General features: G+C 36.9%; 1 protein-coding gene across 9 annotated transcripts in view; it reads left to right on the top strand.

Moving 5' to 3' along the window:
• The window catches only part of LOC124303842 (transient receptor potential-gamma protein), a 106302-nt gene that overhangs the window by 77560 nt on the left and 13057 nt on the right, over nucleotides 1-15685 (top strand). For 5 of the 9 annotated variants that reach the window (XM_046761589.1, XM_046761584.1, XM_046761587.1 and 2 more), the window contains exons 4-7: nucleotides 7504-7634; nucleotides 10317-10554; nucleotides 13045-13193; nucleotides 14623-14818. In XM_046761589.1, coding sequence (XP_046617545.1) covers nucleotides 7504-7634; nucleotides 10317-10554; nucleotides 13045-13193; nucleotides 14623-14818 — 714 coding nt within the window. Of the gene's footprint in view, nucleotides 1-7503; nucleotides 7635-10316; nucleotides 10591-13044; nucleotides 13194-14622; nucleotides 14819-15685 lie in introns of all 9 variants that reach the window. The other 4 variants (XM_046761588.1, XM_046761581.1, XM_046761582.1 and 1 more) reach the window with 1 other exon arrangement.

The raw sequence follows: 15685 nt of genomic DNA, 5'->3' as shown, positions 1-15685 counted from the left end.
TACTTGATACGCGGTTCTTGGAACAGTGTAGGCCACAATAAATTAAGCGGTGCTGGTATAAGTGCAGAAGAAAATAGAAGAGTACAGAATTCATGATATACTAAAAAGTCTTTAACATATTTTATTCCTCTACCTGAAACGTGTCACTGAATCTGAATGATATGAGCTTTACAGCAGAGCGAATATGCGCATGCATACACTCACATCGTATACGCGTAGTTGCAAAGATAAACAGAAGGATCCTCGTTTAAATTTGCAGGGTGTTGATAACTGGAACGGAAGCAACGCGCTTAGGTAATTAAAGTTTAACAACGGTCTAGCTGAGTGGCATTTATCGGCCCATTTCCTACACAAGATTTGTTACTTAGCAGTTGGGCAACTGATTCCAAATCCGCAAGAACTTCAGAGAATTCTTGGTACAGTATTGACTCGAGCTCAATCAATAATCACAGCTTTTGATGAGTAACGAATCGGTTCAGTTTAAACCACTCTTTTCCATAATCAAGAACGATGATGTAAATATGATTATGTGTTGGACGAGGAACTGCAGGAAATGGGTGTAGAGTGACTAATGATAAGCCAGACTTCAGTTGCATTTTCACACGATGAGAAGTATCTTCCCAGAGTATCTTTTCTAGAGTTATCAGGACCCAAAAATGATAATTTACAAAATCCAAGAAGTTTCTATGGATGTTGACGATGAAATGAGATATTGTATTAATAAAACTGAAGTGGTCGATATGTTTGTGCTGAATTAAACTTTATGAAAAAAAAAATTAGATTACAGACACACATTTTCGCTACCGAAAATTACTTAGAAAGAGAAAAAAAAAATTACCCTTTCATGTCATCATTGAAAAACCATAATTATTGCAGTGACATTTTAACCTTTATCTTTTATCGACAATTCCAACTTTTACCTATAATAAAAACGAAGCGTCTAATGCACGAGTTAGGTAATTGATCGGAGAATTTTATCTTATTATACCTAAATATAGAAGAGTATTGATAACGTCCGAAGAATGCTGACAGCAAGAATTGTCGAAATGCGGTGAGACCACTTTTTTTAAAAATCATCTTCACGATCATTCAATGGCGTATATGTTGAGGGATGTTTATTTGATAACTCAGTCGTTTTTAAATTTAAACAGTTCCCATGTTTAAGTTTATTTTTTATTCCGTATCTGCTCGCTGTATTTTGATGATGATTTTCACCGCCGAAAGTGATTCGATTTCTATTGCCTCCAAAGTTATGGTCAATTAACAGCTATAAAATTACAATAAATCTAACGTAAATTTTTCAGGGAGATTTGAATGATCTCTACATTCATGCCGACAAAATTGATCAGGCGTTGACCGAGATTATAAAATTTGATTGAAAATCTTTGCACCAACAAAATAGTTTTCTTTATCACTTTATTTCTTTTCTCATCGACTTATAAAAAAGAATTTGTACTCTTGAAACACAAATGGCTCTTTATAAAGCTATTATGGAGACTTTACTAGTACTTCGATTTTTACTGCCTAAGTAATATGTCCAACTATAATCAATTAAGTGACTTTATGGATGCTGGAAGAGCATATTGTATCTTTAATCTCGCAACAAATAATATTAGGAATCTGAAAACAGAGGACGAATCAAATCGAGTCTTTGGTCATTGGATATTATTGATTTTCTTATTTTCCTCTCAGTCTCGCTCGTGGTCATTTTCGAGTGTAGTGAAATTTTAAAGCAAACCAAATTTCTTTTTTTCTAGCTACAATTTTTCTACAAGACGGCGGAGTTTTCTCAAGGGATCACTGCCTTCGAAGTTCCTTGAGATTTTCAAATCTATTTCGCATCTTGATGCCTCGTGATTTATGTGCTAGTAAGATGTTCACTGAAATACATCCCGAGCTTTGAACGGACTCGATATTTGTGTAATCGATAACCCTCACTCTATTGTTAACCTCGCTCTACCACGGTAATTCTTAAGGTACCAACAAGGTGCTCCGGGCCATGGCAATGATTAGTCAAGCAACAACCATTGGGTTCAACTTCGAAGAAGGGATTTCGTCCCCAGTAAAAACATATTGAAATGACTTTACTAAACACATAGGTACAAGTATGAAAATTTTGGTTTTAGGAAAATGGTAAATCTCGAAACATTACAGGCTAGTAGGGGATCTCACATTATTGTTAAATGCAACTGTGTTGGGAGCAATAATTTTTAAGTACCTATGTTCTGTGAGCATGGGATATTCCTGAAATTTCAGCGAAACTGATTTCCATAAATAGTAAACATGTCAAAACAATGCCAGCACTTTTATAATGACGCTAATTATTAAAAATTATCGATAACTCAACAGAGGATAATTTTTAACAACTATATTGCTTGATAATGTTCAGAAATATCTCAATTTTGATGCATTAGTCGAAGTATTTTAGTCAACCCAAGACATTTTCCGTGCTCAAAGTTTTCAAAAAGAAGCAGCTAAACTGTTCAGGAAAATTCATGTAAATTGGTATGATTGTGAGCTTGAAAGTTTAAATTCTTAATCAGACGTCGAAACTCCGAAACTCTAAATTATATTACATTGCAGTAAATGATTGTACGTTCATTGCGCATGCGTTCTGTGTTCTTGTTGATACTTCATTATTTTTTGGCAACCGAACGGTATTTTTATTTATACTCACCGCATATTATGCAACGAAGTATTCTCCCATCGCCAGACTTGGGACGTTCCATTAGACGATGGCATTCTTAGTCATCTTCCATTAATACAAGTTGAACGTGTAAGCTTCGCCCTGTGAAGTGAACGCAGCATGATTGCTGCACCTTTGATGCTACTACACGTACTGTCGCTGCACTCTGCAATTTTGTGGTTTTGATCGGTTATTACGTTTAGCCATGGTACAAGTGATGTTGGAACTATTCAAGTAAACGAGAGATCGTTGGATCGCCGATCGGTGTGTCCGATTGAAGGACGTTTATTCTTCTTCGAAATAATATTGGTTGTTTATTTTATTTTCGCAACACTTTCTTTTCAGATTGCCGGTTCGAAGGAACGTGTTCGAATAAATAATTCTGTACATATATACATATAAAAACTCAAATAATGAATATCGCGCAAAAGAGCTTGCGGAGTTTCGATCATTATGATTGGTCGTGTTATGACTCTTTTCTTTACTCTAGAATTTTGTTGCTGTTTATTTCTTTCCTTCATTTTTGTTATTCGATATTTCACCAGCAACGCATAATTTTTGTTAAAATAAGTTTGATTTTTCAATGCCTTGAGAAACAATAAGACATGAACAAGAAGTGACAAATGAATGTGCTCGAATAAATAAATAACAACTATTGTCAATCGTAACATTAAAAAAAAACTTTTTGGCACTTGCATTGCATTAGCTAAAACCAATTCTTGTTTGTAAGGTAAGACGAATGTCAACTCACGTTAGATATCGAGGCAACTGTTACGCGAAGACATTACAATTTCTACTGAGAACCACTGTCCTATAACCATCTTCGAAAAGTATCGAGCACCGATAATTTCAACGGAACTCGTTCAAGATCTGGGCTGCTCTAATTTCTTGTTATTAACTTCCGAGTCTCGGGAGGGTCGCAGCTTCAACTTGGAGCGAAGGCAGAGACGCTGACAATTACGATCTCTCGAAAGTTGGTCCATCCTTAGGGTCCTTCATTTTAACTGGACTAGTTGAGATTATTTCGATGGCCGAGGGGCATTTCAAAATGAAATTACAATCGTCGGGTCTTTTTTTTTCTCGGCATTCTTTTTTCCTCGCTGGTGGGCAAACAATTACATAAAATGTAATGGAAAGAAGAGAAGTTGAAGCTAACAACTGCCAGGTGGTTGTCCGAAGCCAATTCATTTCTCGATTCACTGACCGATAAAACGAGATTAGAGTTACATATATTTATATATAAATGTTAGGTACACATATATGTCTGAATAACGTGTAGGACATAACCTGAATATATCTTTCAAATTCTTCATCCCAATCCAATTAGATCCGATCAAATTTTTTGGCTATTCTTTGTAAGAAAACTCATAGCGATGTCCTCATTTTTTAAAATTATCTGTAATTTTTATTGAACAGGTCACTCAGAAAAATTTAGGAAAACTTTAACGCATTTTACGAAATGTAGTCACTGCAAGATTCAGGAAGGAAAAAAATCGAAGAGGGTCAGGTTTCAGAGGCAAATATTTACATTATATTGATCTCCAAGCTCGTTATCTTTTTTATATTCATCGTTGAAAACTCGTGTCAAACTTTACATTCAAAAGTTTTATAGCCGAGTTTCAGAAATTTTATTACGCTACAGAATTCTGATATTTCCAAGGGATTGCTTCGTTCATTTTACTATGCCAAGAATAACTTGTTAAATAGATGATTTTGTATGAATTTTCTGACTATATCTATAGACAAAAATCCGCCAAGTCAAGTAACTTCTCCGCAACTTGTCAAGGATTGCACTGTGGCTAAGCAGCATGCAAAATTTTATTCAACATCGTGGCAAGCTGACAAGAAGAGGTCGTGCAATAGGATAGTCCGATTTCGTAACAAATTTATCGAAACACATTTGGGCAAAATGAAGCGAAGCGTATTTGTTGAGTTCCTGAATATAGCATGCCCATTTTATCGAATCTGAAAACAATCAGAAAAATGTCATGAAATTTAACATTTTTGCTTCCTTTTCAAAAACGCAGCTTTCGTAATAGTCAAAGACGTGCAATTCACATCGTTACTTTTTTTGAACTCACGTTACAAAAAATATTTTCTTTTCATTTTGGCATTAGAAATTCATTCCAATACCCATATTTTAGAATTTGATTATTTTCAATAATCACGTGTCCTTTGCTGTAATAAAAACTCCGCTGTCAACGAGGACTCAAAAATTGGTTATATTTCACTAGGTTCTTCTGATTCTTTTCAGATTATGTAAAATCAGCGCTCTAGGAACGGTACATTAAATCTTGTCTTAGATAGGAATGGCTGAAAAAGAAATCGGGCTTTGTTTTTCAACCAGTACATGCATATCAAAATTTTGTAGCAACTTAGTCTTAATCGATACCCCGTAAATTACCCCCTGCATGGAAATAATTTTGCATTTTTATTTTTATCAATGTTATTAAATGATAATTTCGTAGCCAACAAATCGATATTCAAGTTTCGTTAAGCGTGAGTTACTTTGGAAATATGAGGCAATTGAAAAAAATGGCCAGTACGCTTTGAGAAAATTAACAGAGAAAAGTAATTTTGTCACCACATATGACAAAAACAAATTTCTAACATGTTTTTTCTTTGGAATAAAATGTCCATTTACTGGAAAACCGAAACATGAGTCGCTTGACTTTGTGCCAGAAGTGGTTTCGAAGTTTTGGTCGTTGAAATCAGTTTCTCCAATTATGCGATGTCCCCCTTATCCGTCAAAGTGGATATTTTCAAAATGATAAATTATAAGGTAGTGCCAACGCGAGGACGAAATCCGCAACGTAAATTGAGTATAGAAACACAATTCAGAGCTTCGTCTTTAAGGTCCTCGTCATCGTCGGTAGCGATAACGACGGAGAAAAATAAAACAAGCTTCTCCTATTCCTGAGAGAAATTGAAGCGCTGGTTGACCGGTCGACGTACAAGGGTGTAATGTAGAAGGGGTGTGGTACTCTGAAAAGGAGTGAACGTCCAGAGAGCGAGAAAGATGACGGGGATAAAGATGGATAAAAAGGGAAAGACATAACTAGCCCACTCGGATGACGCCGGAGACTGGCACTCCGTGTTTATCCGGGCGCTCCCTAATTGTCAAGCCGCGCCACGCCCTTACCATACACTGTCCATCATAAGGTTCTTCACACACGCTTCATTGTCCTTCAATACACATTTCCTAATCCTCTACCAATACTTTTTCCAAAAATCTACACACGCGAAAATTACGTTCTTCGAAACCAAAATCCAAACTATACGATTACGAATTCCCAACCAAGACGATTGCCTTCGTGTTTGCTCGGTCGATTCTTCTTTACGAAACATCTAAGAAGATAAAAGAGATTCGATTTAGCCGATATTTTGTAACCATCGATAATTTACGATTAGATGACACGTGTATTGAACTATAAAAAATAGACTCCTAGATTTTTTAAATCGTCTAATTCACCCGGAATGCCGTCTGGAATTTTGAATTCTCTCCGACCATCATAAGCGTGAAAGCATCTTGCATAACATAACCAACTTTACCTTACGATCAGTCGCATTATACAGCTCGAATAAGAAAGTCACTTAGTTGAATAAGCTTGCGTAACATCGCTGACTGTCACGCACGATTTTAACCAACTTCTTACCCTTACCGAATGAAATTGATAGTCTAGTTTATAAGGCGAAGCGGTAGAAGCTAGTCAGGTTTCCGTGGGTTTGTTTTTTTTTGGGTTTTATTTTTCATATTTATCGCTTTTGAGGACAATTGTGGTGTGTGGATTTCACCGAATGAGAGAAGTGTCACGCTTCAGTATGTTTTAAAAAATCTTGAAAACAAACTGATTAATATGATCTCTCTTTTATTCGATTGTCATTCGTATCTCTGCAGCTTTGACTCTCAATTTATCTTAGACTATATTCTTTTTTTTTCTCTTTTACAAGTCAACATACGATTCATTGCAAGCGTTAATCACGTCAAGTCATCGAACGATAAAAATATTCGACATTTCCTAATGACTTATAAATGCCACTGTGATTACCGGAAGCTGTACGGAGGGGCAAATCAATAAATGTGTATCGAGCTTAAGGATCTCACAATGTCTACAGTCAGTAACCCGCTTGAAAGTTCAGTGGACCTGAAAAATTGGTTTCGAATGTGGAACAGAATGAAAAATTTCATTTTTTAACCCTTTATATCATACACGGTGTGACGGCAGTGTGTAAGCACTTGTGAAAGCATAGGCTGATTGACAATGCCCTAGCTCTTTGAAAGCATCAGAACTGCACAAAGAAGATACCAGCGTATTATTTAGTGAAAAGCTTCATGGATCGGGTGTTGAATCGTTCAATGCGAATGCTGCGTGCCTTGTATCCTCTTGCCAATCGAGAACTATTTCCAGAAATTAACAAGTTAACACCTGGATCCAATTATTACAAATTTTTAGTGGATAAACTTTGATCCAACGTAGTGAATATTAAGTAATGATCAAGGATTCCAGCGCCGTGAGAATTCAATTAATCGTATGTTCGAGTTTCGACCGGACGTGAGTGTACTTTGAGCAGCATCTAGCATACCTAATGTGATTATAATTGTGGGAATGTCGAATGGCCAATAAATCCTCCTCCGACGCGAGGATGAATGTGACTTCGGAACGACATTTTCCTTGTAAAGTAAAACGTTGCTATATTAAATTGAGCTTAATTGCAATTCCATGTTTTGTAGGGCTACTACCTTAGAGCTTCATTACTTTCAAAAATATCATGCTTGTATCCAAGTCAGTCTCATGAACAAGGATGTTATTCTTCAGAGGCACAGCATACACGGAATGATGGAGGAGGAGAACGTAGTTCGACCTCATCAAGAAATGGCAAGTCTCACTCTGGACGAAAAAAAATATCTACTGGCAGTTGAACGTGGTGACATTGCTTCCGTAAGACGGTAAGTTTTTATGCGATTAACCTTTCCTTATATATTGTTAGAATTGATACGAAAAATGCGAAAAAACCTGAATGCAATTCAAAGTCAGAACGATCATAAAAATAATCGCTGGCTTTTTCCGAGATGTCAAGGATTAGACCCAAGTCTACGTAGTATGGAATGCCACATACATTCTTATGATCACAGTACACCAGATACGAGCCCCGTATACTTAAAGTAACGCTTACTTGATCGTCGAAGGGAGGGATGAGTATCACTCGTCTCAAGGCATTTTTAAGTCCCTCGTCCGCCACTCCCAGCCCAAAACCTGCTTGATCCATCAAGTGCGTCGTACAGAGGATCCTGCGAAATCCCTCGAAATAACGTAATCATCCTATACCGCTTGTAGATGCGTAAAATCTGCTACGTTAGACAGAACGACTGAGTTGCACAATATCAGCGCACAAGAGAAGAATAGATTTAGAAAATAAATTGGCGAGTGAGCAGTGAAATGGCAAAATGATAAAGACTCGACGGTCCCGTTTTTGAAAACCATATCCAAGCAAACACCTTCACCTTGTTAAAAATTTGATGCCCCTTGTCGATGAGAGGGTTACATTATCTCTTTTGCCCCTACAAAAAAATATGTTTTTATTATTTTCTAGAGGCTATATATACTTAAAATTCGGTGCCTTATACAGTTGTCAAAGCGTTGGATAAATGAACTTCAATCCGATAGAAAATACTGTTAAAAATCTAAAGGACGGGTAATACTCTCTTCGCATAAGCCCTCTGCACTGTTGAAAATTTGTCAATAATATATAATGATGATAATATTAATTCTCCGATCAAAAAATAAACAAATACGCATACCAGAGTGTGACGTGACACTGCGAGTTTGTGCCCCCACCACCTTGTCGCATATTGTGACAGTGAAGTTAATACACCCCGCAAAGCGTGTCGCAATATTTCGATAGCTCCTAATCAAGATTGGTCTCCTGATTTGTGTATTAGGTATTACGATCTAGCTGCTTAAAGCACGTCGAAGGTAGTTCTGTAAACTAGAAATAAAATTGAGTCGTTTGAGAACGTTGATGTGGAAATTACTTGGCGTTTCGAAAACTGTGCGCTCTTTCAATATAATTTATATAAAATTATTGATAGTTGGATTATTTTAGTTCAGATCCGAAAGTTCTACATTTTGGCATTTAAATAAAAGATATCAAATTTACTTGACTCCAGTCTGACTTCTGAAATTTTTATACATCATTTCTTTGGCACTGACGTTTTTAGACTCAACGCCCGACACGTCATTGAGTAAATAATATACGATTTCCACGTATGATGCATGTAAAATATCAGTTCCCACCTCCGAAGTTGAATCTGGACCATCGGACAGTTGAGAAACGATCCCACTGGCCAAGTTCCAAAAAATTTCACGTGATCAAGCGAAAACAGCGGCTATGTTCGCAGAGAATGCTTCATAGTTCGGACCTTGACATAAAGGATGATCAGGACTTTAGTAACTTTGAATAATATATTTCGATAAAGTAGGTAAATATTTACATCAACAGAATCCTCATATATCTATCATGTCTACTAATCATCTTTTACTCATACAGCACTCACCTAAAACTTGCGCAATAACAGATTGGTTCAGTTTCATCTATCCGCGGGCAACGTCTTTAGAAGCACTTTGGCTGCTCTTAAAATGACTCGAACAGATTCGGTTCTATCACCAGCATCAGATGATATCAGATAAAAATTGAGATGCAAAACAGGTAACAGTGGTTCAACCACAGAGAGGAAACATTGCAAATATTTTGTGAATGCCGTGATTTTGAAATCTCGTGAACTGCACTTCAAATCATTGCAAGGCGCAGTAGATGTCTTGTGAAAAAAAAATCTATACTCCAATTAAAGAATTTAATTAACCAGGATGCTTGCTGAATTATCGAGTAGCGTAGAATTGTACGCATTGAGATAGTCAACTCGATTTGTTCTTAAACTTGGATATGTAATGGCGTTGACTTTCATTCTTTTAGCACAGGTAGACCTGCGTCTCGATCTTCTCAAAGTTCACGTACGACCGATAAAATATTATTTCATGATGTCAACGGTGTTGCATGTTTCCTTGAAGTTTGCACACACTCGATCTGGAATTGGTTGCCGAGTCTCTTATCGAGGAGACTTATATCCGTTGGGACGCGAAATATGGAAAGAAAGAAAAGAAGAGAGTAGACTATGAATTTTATCGATCACGGTAAAATCGGACTGGTCCCTGTGGAGTACACTGTACATATAGCTTCTAGTAAATAGCAGTGCTGTGCGATAAACCCTGCAACGCATGACTTTATTTTTCTACCTTCAATCGCATGACTGGGGCCGTAACGCACCCCAGGTTTTTCTTGATCATAAAACCGATCCTATGCTGATGAATAGACTTTGTCATACATGGTTCGCTTCTTTTTCTTTTTTTCATAAATAAGAGAACGGTGTACGAAAATAGTGATTTCATTGAGAGTTAACGTACCCTTAACACGTTCGAACCACGCAAAGAAACTGGTTCTACTATTTTTAGTTCGACAGATAACAGCAGTGTCCGGTACTAGATGCCGACCGGCTACCAGCTTCCCCTAAACGTCGGAAAATTGTTTGTGTGAGCTTGCTAAAATGCTACAAAATTGCCAACTTATTTCACAGAATGCTTCAACGTGCCCAAGAAACCGACTACACGAACATCAACTGCGTGGATCCTCTGGGAAGGTCTGCTCTTTTAATGGCAATCGACAACGAGAACCTGGAAATGGTAGAGCTACTAATAGAGCATCGGGTAGATACCAAAGATGCCTTGCTCCACGCCATCTCAGAAGAATTTGTGGAGGCTGTCGAGGTTCTTCTAGAGCACGAGGAGAGCTTCCACAGGAGTGGAGATCCTCACGTAAGCAGCTCTGTGTCGTCGGCTTGCCGCCTGCCAGTTCGTAGTCTTATTCGTACTTTATTTTTTATGGATAAACAAATTAAATCCCGGCCGATTTTATAAGTTACCTTCATCATAGCTCGATATTACGCGTTATGCATGTCAGTTGCGGAGAATGTTACTCATCTAAACATCCATACATCAATTTAGTGTGATATCTCGAGCCCGTGGTGAATGATTTATAATACATCTGGATACAACAGAATTACACAGAATTTTTATTCTAATTAATTCACTGTGATAACACTTCGCATATACTCTAGAGTACTGAAGATACCTACTGAACGACACACGTTCGAAACAAAATTACTTGGTTCCGAAGCGAACGTTACCCCGAGCTAATGAAATTCTTGTGAGTCAGCATACCTTTGAAATCACCACATCTTTTTATGGTGCTTTTTTCGAGTAGCGTTGTATGATTTTTTTTCCTCCGTTTGTAGTTATATCTGAGCCAATACAAACAACCAATAACCTAACGAGTAAACGCACTTGCCTGTGATACGTATGAGTGAAGTTACATCGGAATTGTATGCAGAACCTCTGTCGAATTGAATCCATCGTCCACTCCCTCGCTCAAGTTCCATTGCTCCAAAGTCCTGTGTAACCAAAGGACTGCACAGAATTTGGGTGGGACCGATCGCCATGGAAGATGCTCTACATACAATTCCTATAAAACCAATGTAAATCGTCATTATACTACCTCAAATTCAAGTCACTAAATTTTGAAAAAGTTTTTGAGTCCTTAGACCATTTCACTTTTAGGCAGATGTTGTCAATATCAATATCCTTCCGCTTTGGTATTCATGTGAATGCATGTCATACGTACTGTGTATGTTGAAAATACCTCGGAATCGATACCAATTCTTTGTATAACTACATATTTCAATTCAATTAAGTTTTTTTATCAATGCCTCTTTGCGAGGTTTCTAAACTGAAATGAATATTGATTTTGTCCCTCCTCTGATACTTCAAGTTCAATTCATGTATTATGTATTCATGTGTACGTACGGTCGATGGGGTGTATTTATTTTCGTTACAGTAAAATGGTAGAATAAGAAGAGGTTACTTTCTAATCGCACTAGAGATTTTTGTACGTGTTGAGACTTTTATTTCTATTTTGGTCTGTGACGTAAATATATTTTGTGTATTTGTGAGGAAGAGAGTTTAAATTCTCCGGTCAGTTACTAAGGCTGGTTGAGTTATAAATTGTTAAGAAAAATGCTCTAAAGAGCATTTTGATATAAATAGTCAAAGACTATGTTCAGATTCCAAGTCGAATTGCATTCAAGATGATGAGGTCAAACATTGGCACTACCCTTACAGAATCGTCTGATTCTATAATCTCTTCCAATTTCTGGTTCTGAAATTAAAGGAGTTCGATCGCAAAATGATTCGACGCTTAGAGAATGACAAAACTTAAAATATGGGTAGCTAATCGTGTAAAGATAAATCAGTTAAATTATTGTGATTCAAGCCAAGATATCATTAAACCTATTTTGTATAATTTAAAATGTACTACTTTGCCTTGTAGTTTTCAATCACTCAGCAACCAATAATCAATCGACGGCTGGATGTCAATCAAAAATAGTTTCCCTCAAATTTATTCACGTTGAAGAAAATTTTAACTGTCGAAGCAAAAATTTTTTTGAGTCCGGTGCTTGCTCGTGTTGTACAATTTTTGACTGTCGGTACAAATTTTTAATTAACTCACTTCGATCAATCTCCCCAGCATTGAATCATAATCTAATTATAATCGTATCGAAACAATGAGGTTCATTTATACCACGCCGAACAATCTGATTGCTAAACCGGTAAGCAATGTATATACGAGTATATCTCGTATGATGATTACAGACATCTATTTCATGCCATATTGTCGATAACTTTTTGCCGCTTAGGATATTCGTTTTTTACCTACTTCTCGACACACCGATATACTGTATGGTACATTATGTACATCACATTCAAAACATGGTTCTCCGGCATCAGGCCTCATGATAGCGAAGAATTATAGTAATATGAGAGAATTAAAGAAATCAACCACTTCAATGTAATAATTATAAACCTTCGTTTCATTGACGATATTCATCTCATCCCCTGAAATAAAATTACATGTATCCGCTAATCGTCCGTAATAATAAGTGCACCCCGTACGAGTTGAATAGAGTACTAGCATGATTTAGTGAAGCTAAAAACGTAACGTCTTGTCATGATACATGTTAACAGATATTATTATCATTTATTTTGAAATTTATTGTTTTGTTATTAGTAATATCATCATGGTGAGAAAGAAAAATGAATTGACGTTACGAGTAAAAACAAAAAGTTTTTTGCATCGATGTTTAATATGTGGTACCGTGTATGAACTGTACCGCGAATGAAGTAAAGCCATAGAGAATCACGACACAAGTTGGCGATTGCTGTAATACTAAACAAGCCTTGAATTCGCAGAGTTGGGAGGCACTTCCTCCCGATACGGCCACCTTCACCCCAGACATCACTCCGTTGATTCTTTCCGCGCACAGAGACAATTACGAAATCATTAAGATCCTGTTAGACAGAGGCGCCACGTTACCGATGCCGCATGACGTTCGCTGTGGGTGAGTGATCGATGCGTTGCGATTTTCGCATTTTAAATCTTATACCAATTTGTACGCTTCCCTTGCCACATCACCCGGGTTAACGATCCTGTTAACAATGGTGACGTGAAACATATCCAACTAGGTTCACTGATTACTAATAATAAAGTGAGTTAAACACGTTATTCAGGAAACGTTATACTCTCAGAACTTGATTTGTTTCTATGATCTACGACCGTTGCGACGAAGAGTATAAAAAATATGGCAAGATTAGGAGGTATATTTATCACTCTTTTCATCAACTTGTCAACCTCTATAATTATGCTGATCCAACCAAACTTAAGCGTTACGGAATATTCACGTGAGGAGTTGATCCGTGTGATCCCAGGAAGGTTCTACCAGAGTTCAGTTGGTACTTTGCCCGTGTAAAACAAGAAAGAATGAAATGCTCTGACGAGATTAGCATTTTTACTTGAGCAAAGAGAAAATCCGAAATAACGATTTCTTTACAGTTTCATAAACGATTTTGAGACTTCACTCTGAAAACCTTTCGTTTTTTCCTGCGCATCGCTTTGGTAACAGGATAAGAATCGATTAGGAACCAAACTGCGTCTCTTAATTTTGACATACCTTCAAGTTTCGTGAACTCTATCACCCAACAAAACTGTTGCACTGCCAGATTGACTTTCATCATATGGACGATTATCTGCGAAACGGTTGTAGATAGACATCTGAAATTTTCAAGGTATACTCGGTCACGATCTAAAATGAGAACCTTCTTTTCTCCGACCGGTCTAATTTCCGGCTACACCGGAACCGACTGACTCCTCTGTGTCCGGAAGTCGAAACAAATTCTGAATAATAACGAACACTGTTTCCTACATGCGACAGAAGAGCACTTTTTTATTACTTTTACCCGTAGTTCTTTTCAATTCGCGTTTCTTTTCTTTTCTTATTCAGAATTTGATAAAAAATTACAATGATCTAACTCTGACATATCATTTTTACCTCAAAGTAGATTTCTATAGCATATTATCAAAATCCAGAAGTTAGAAATTATCGGAAATCTACAGGATGTTTTGAATAGCTCTTGCTGCGTACGAACAATGTAATGAAATAAAGAATTTTTTTGCGAGTTTCATTTAGTCACGAAATGAGAACACCGTAACGTATAATAAATTCAATTGATTCGCTACGTAAGGTTATTCGCTATCGTCTAAGAATGAATAAATTAAGAGTCCTGCTTCATTGAGAAGGCAAACAAATTTGGCAATCGTCACACAAATTGGTTCCAATTAGAAAACAAATTTATCGTCAAATTTCTATGAATTACTTTAGGAAAGTTCTCTTCCAGCAAAAGCCCCAGGATACAATTAAGAATCTACCCAACAATAAAGCACAATTAAAATCTGAGCCACGAGTCCGTCATTTTCCTTAATGTTTTAATTAGGTGTGACGAATGCGTAACATCACGAATGGAAGATTCTCTGAGGCACTCACGGAGCAGAATTAACGCTTACCGGGCTTTGGCATCGCCGTCTTTGATAGCACTTTCTTCCAAGGACCCCATACTTACTGCGTTCGAACTTTCGTGGGAGCTTCGGCGGCTGTCTTTCCTCGAGCACGAATTCAAGCTTGAATACCAGGTGAGCTTACCGGATCGCCCTTCAAACTCAGCTCATGAATCTCAAAACTATCCCTCGATGCGACCATATTATAAGCTTAAGTCTCATTCGATCCTTCATCCTGCTTGCAATTCCTTCAAGACGTAAGTTCCTCCTAAAAATATCGGAGTAGTTTGGAACTGCGCATGTACCTAAATCTGACACGCTGCTTCGTCATGATTACTCGAAAACTGCTAAATGAAATGTACGTAGAATTAGTTTTCACATATTTCTCATTCATTGATTTGTTCATTTACATATTCATCTATTCATTTATTCAGTCGTTAGTGGTGGGACCAAAACTTGGGAATTTTACCGGTATTAGCCTCTGAGAAAAAACAAGACAGAGGAATGAAAGTAAATTCTTATAATAATAATAATATATTACAAATGGATCTAGCCACATCAATCCGATATTTACCTCGACATTCAATCATTTTCTGTTGTTTTTTCTTCGGGCATGTTGTACTATGTGTGTTCTTTTTTTCCTTTGAATAATCCAAAATTTTTAAAATAATCGATTCCATCTTTCGTATAAGTATACTTCTATTCAATTTACGAAAAAGTATACATCTGTTCTATATTCCAACTAATGTAATACTGTTCAACTACGAAAACAACTTCGCATCGGCTCAAAATCTTGTAATTAATAATCAGTTACTAATAAATCACATCCCTTTGTCAGAACATATTTATTTTTTCCGCTACGTATTTTGCAATCATCACATACCACGTTGATCACCACGGTAACCTCTTTTTATATTATTGGCGGATACTCTAAATATCACAACCTCTTATCGATACTCACTATTGGTACCCAACTTTTGATTTATACGGTCGTAAATCGTG

Source organism: Neodiprion virginianus, chromosome 4 (assembly GCF_021901495.1).
Source record: "Neodiprion virginianus isolate iyNeoVirg1 chromosome 4, iyNeoVirg1.1, whole genome shotgun sequence".
NCBI lineage: Eukaryota > Metazoa > Arthropoda > Insecta > Hymenoptera > Diprionidae > Neodiprion > Neodiprion virginianus.
The sequence above is the reverse complement of the archived record's forward strand: the minus strand, read 5'-3'. Positions and strand labels throughout refer to the sequence as shown.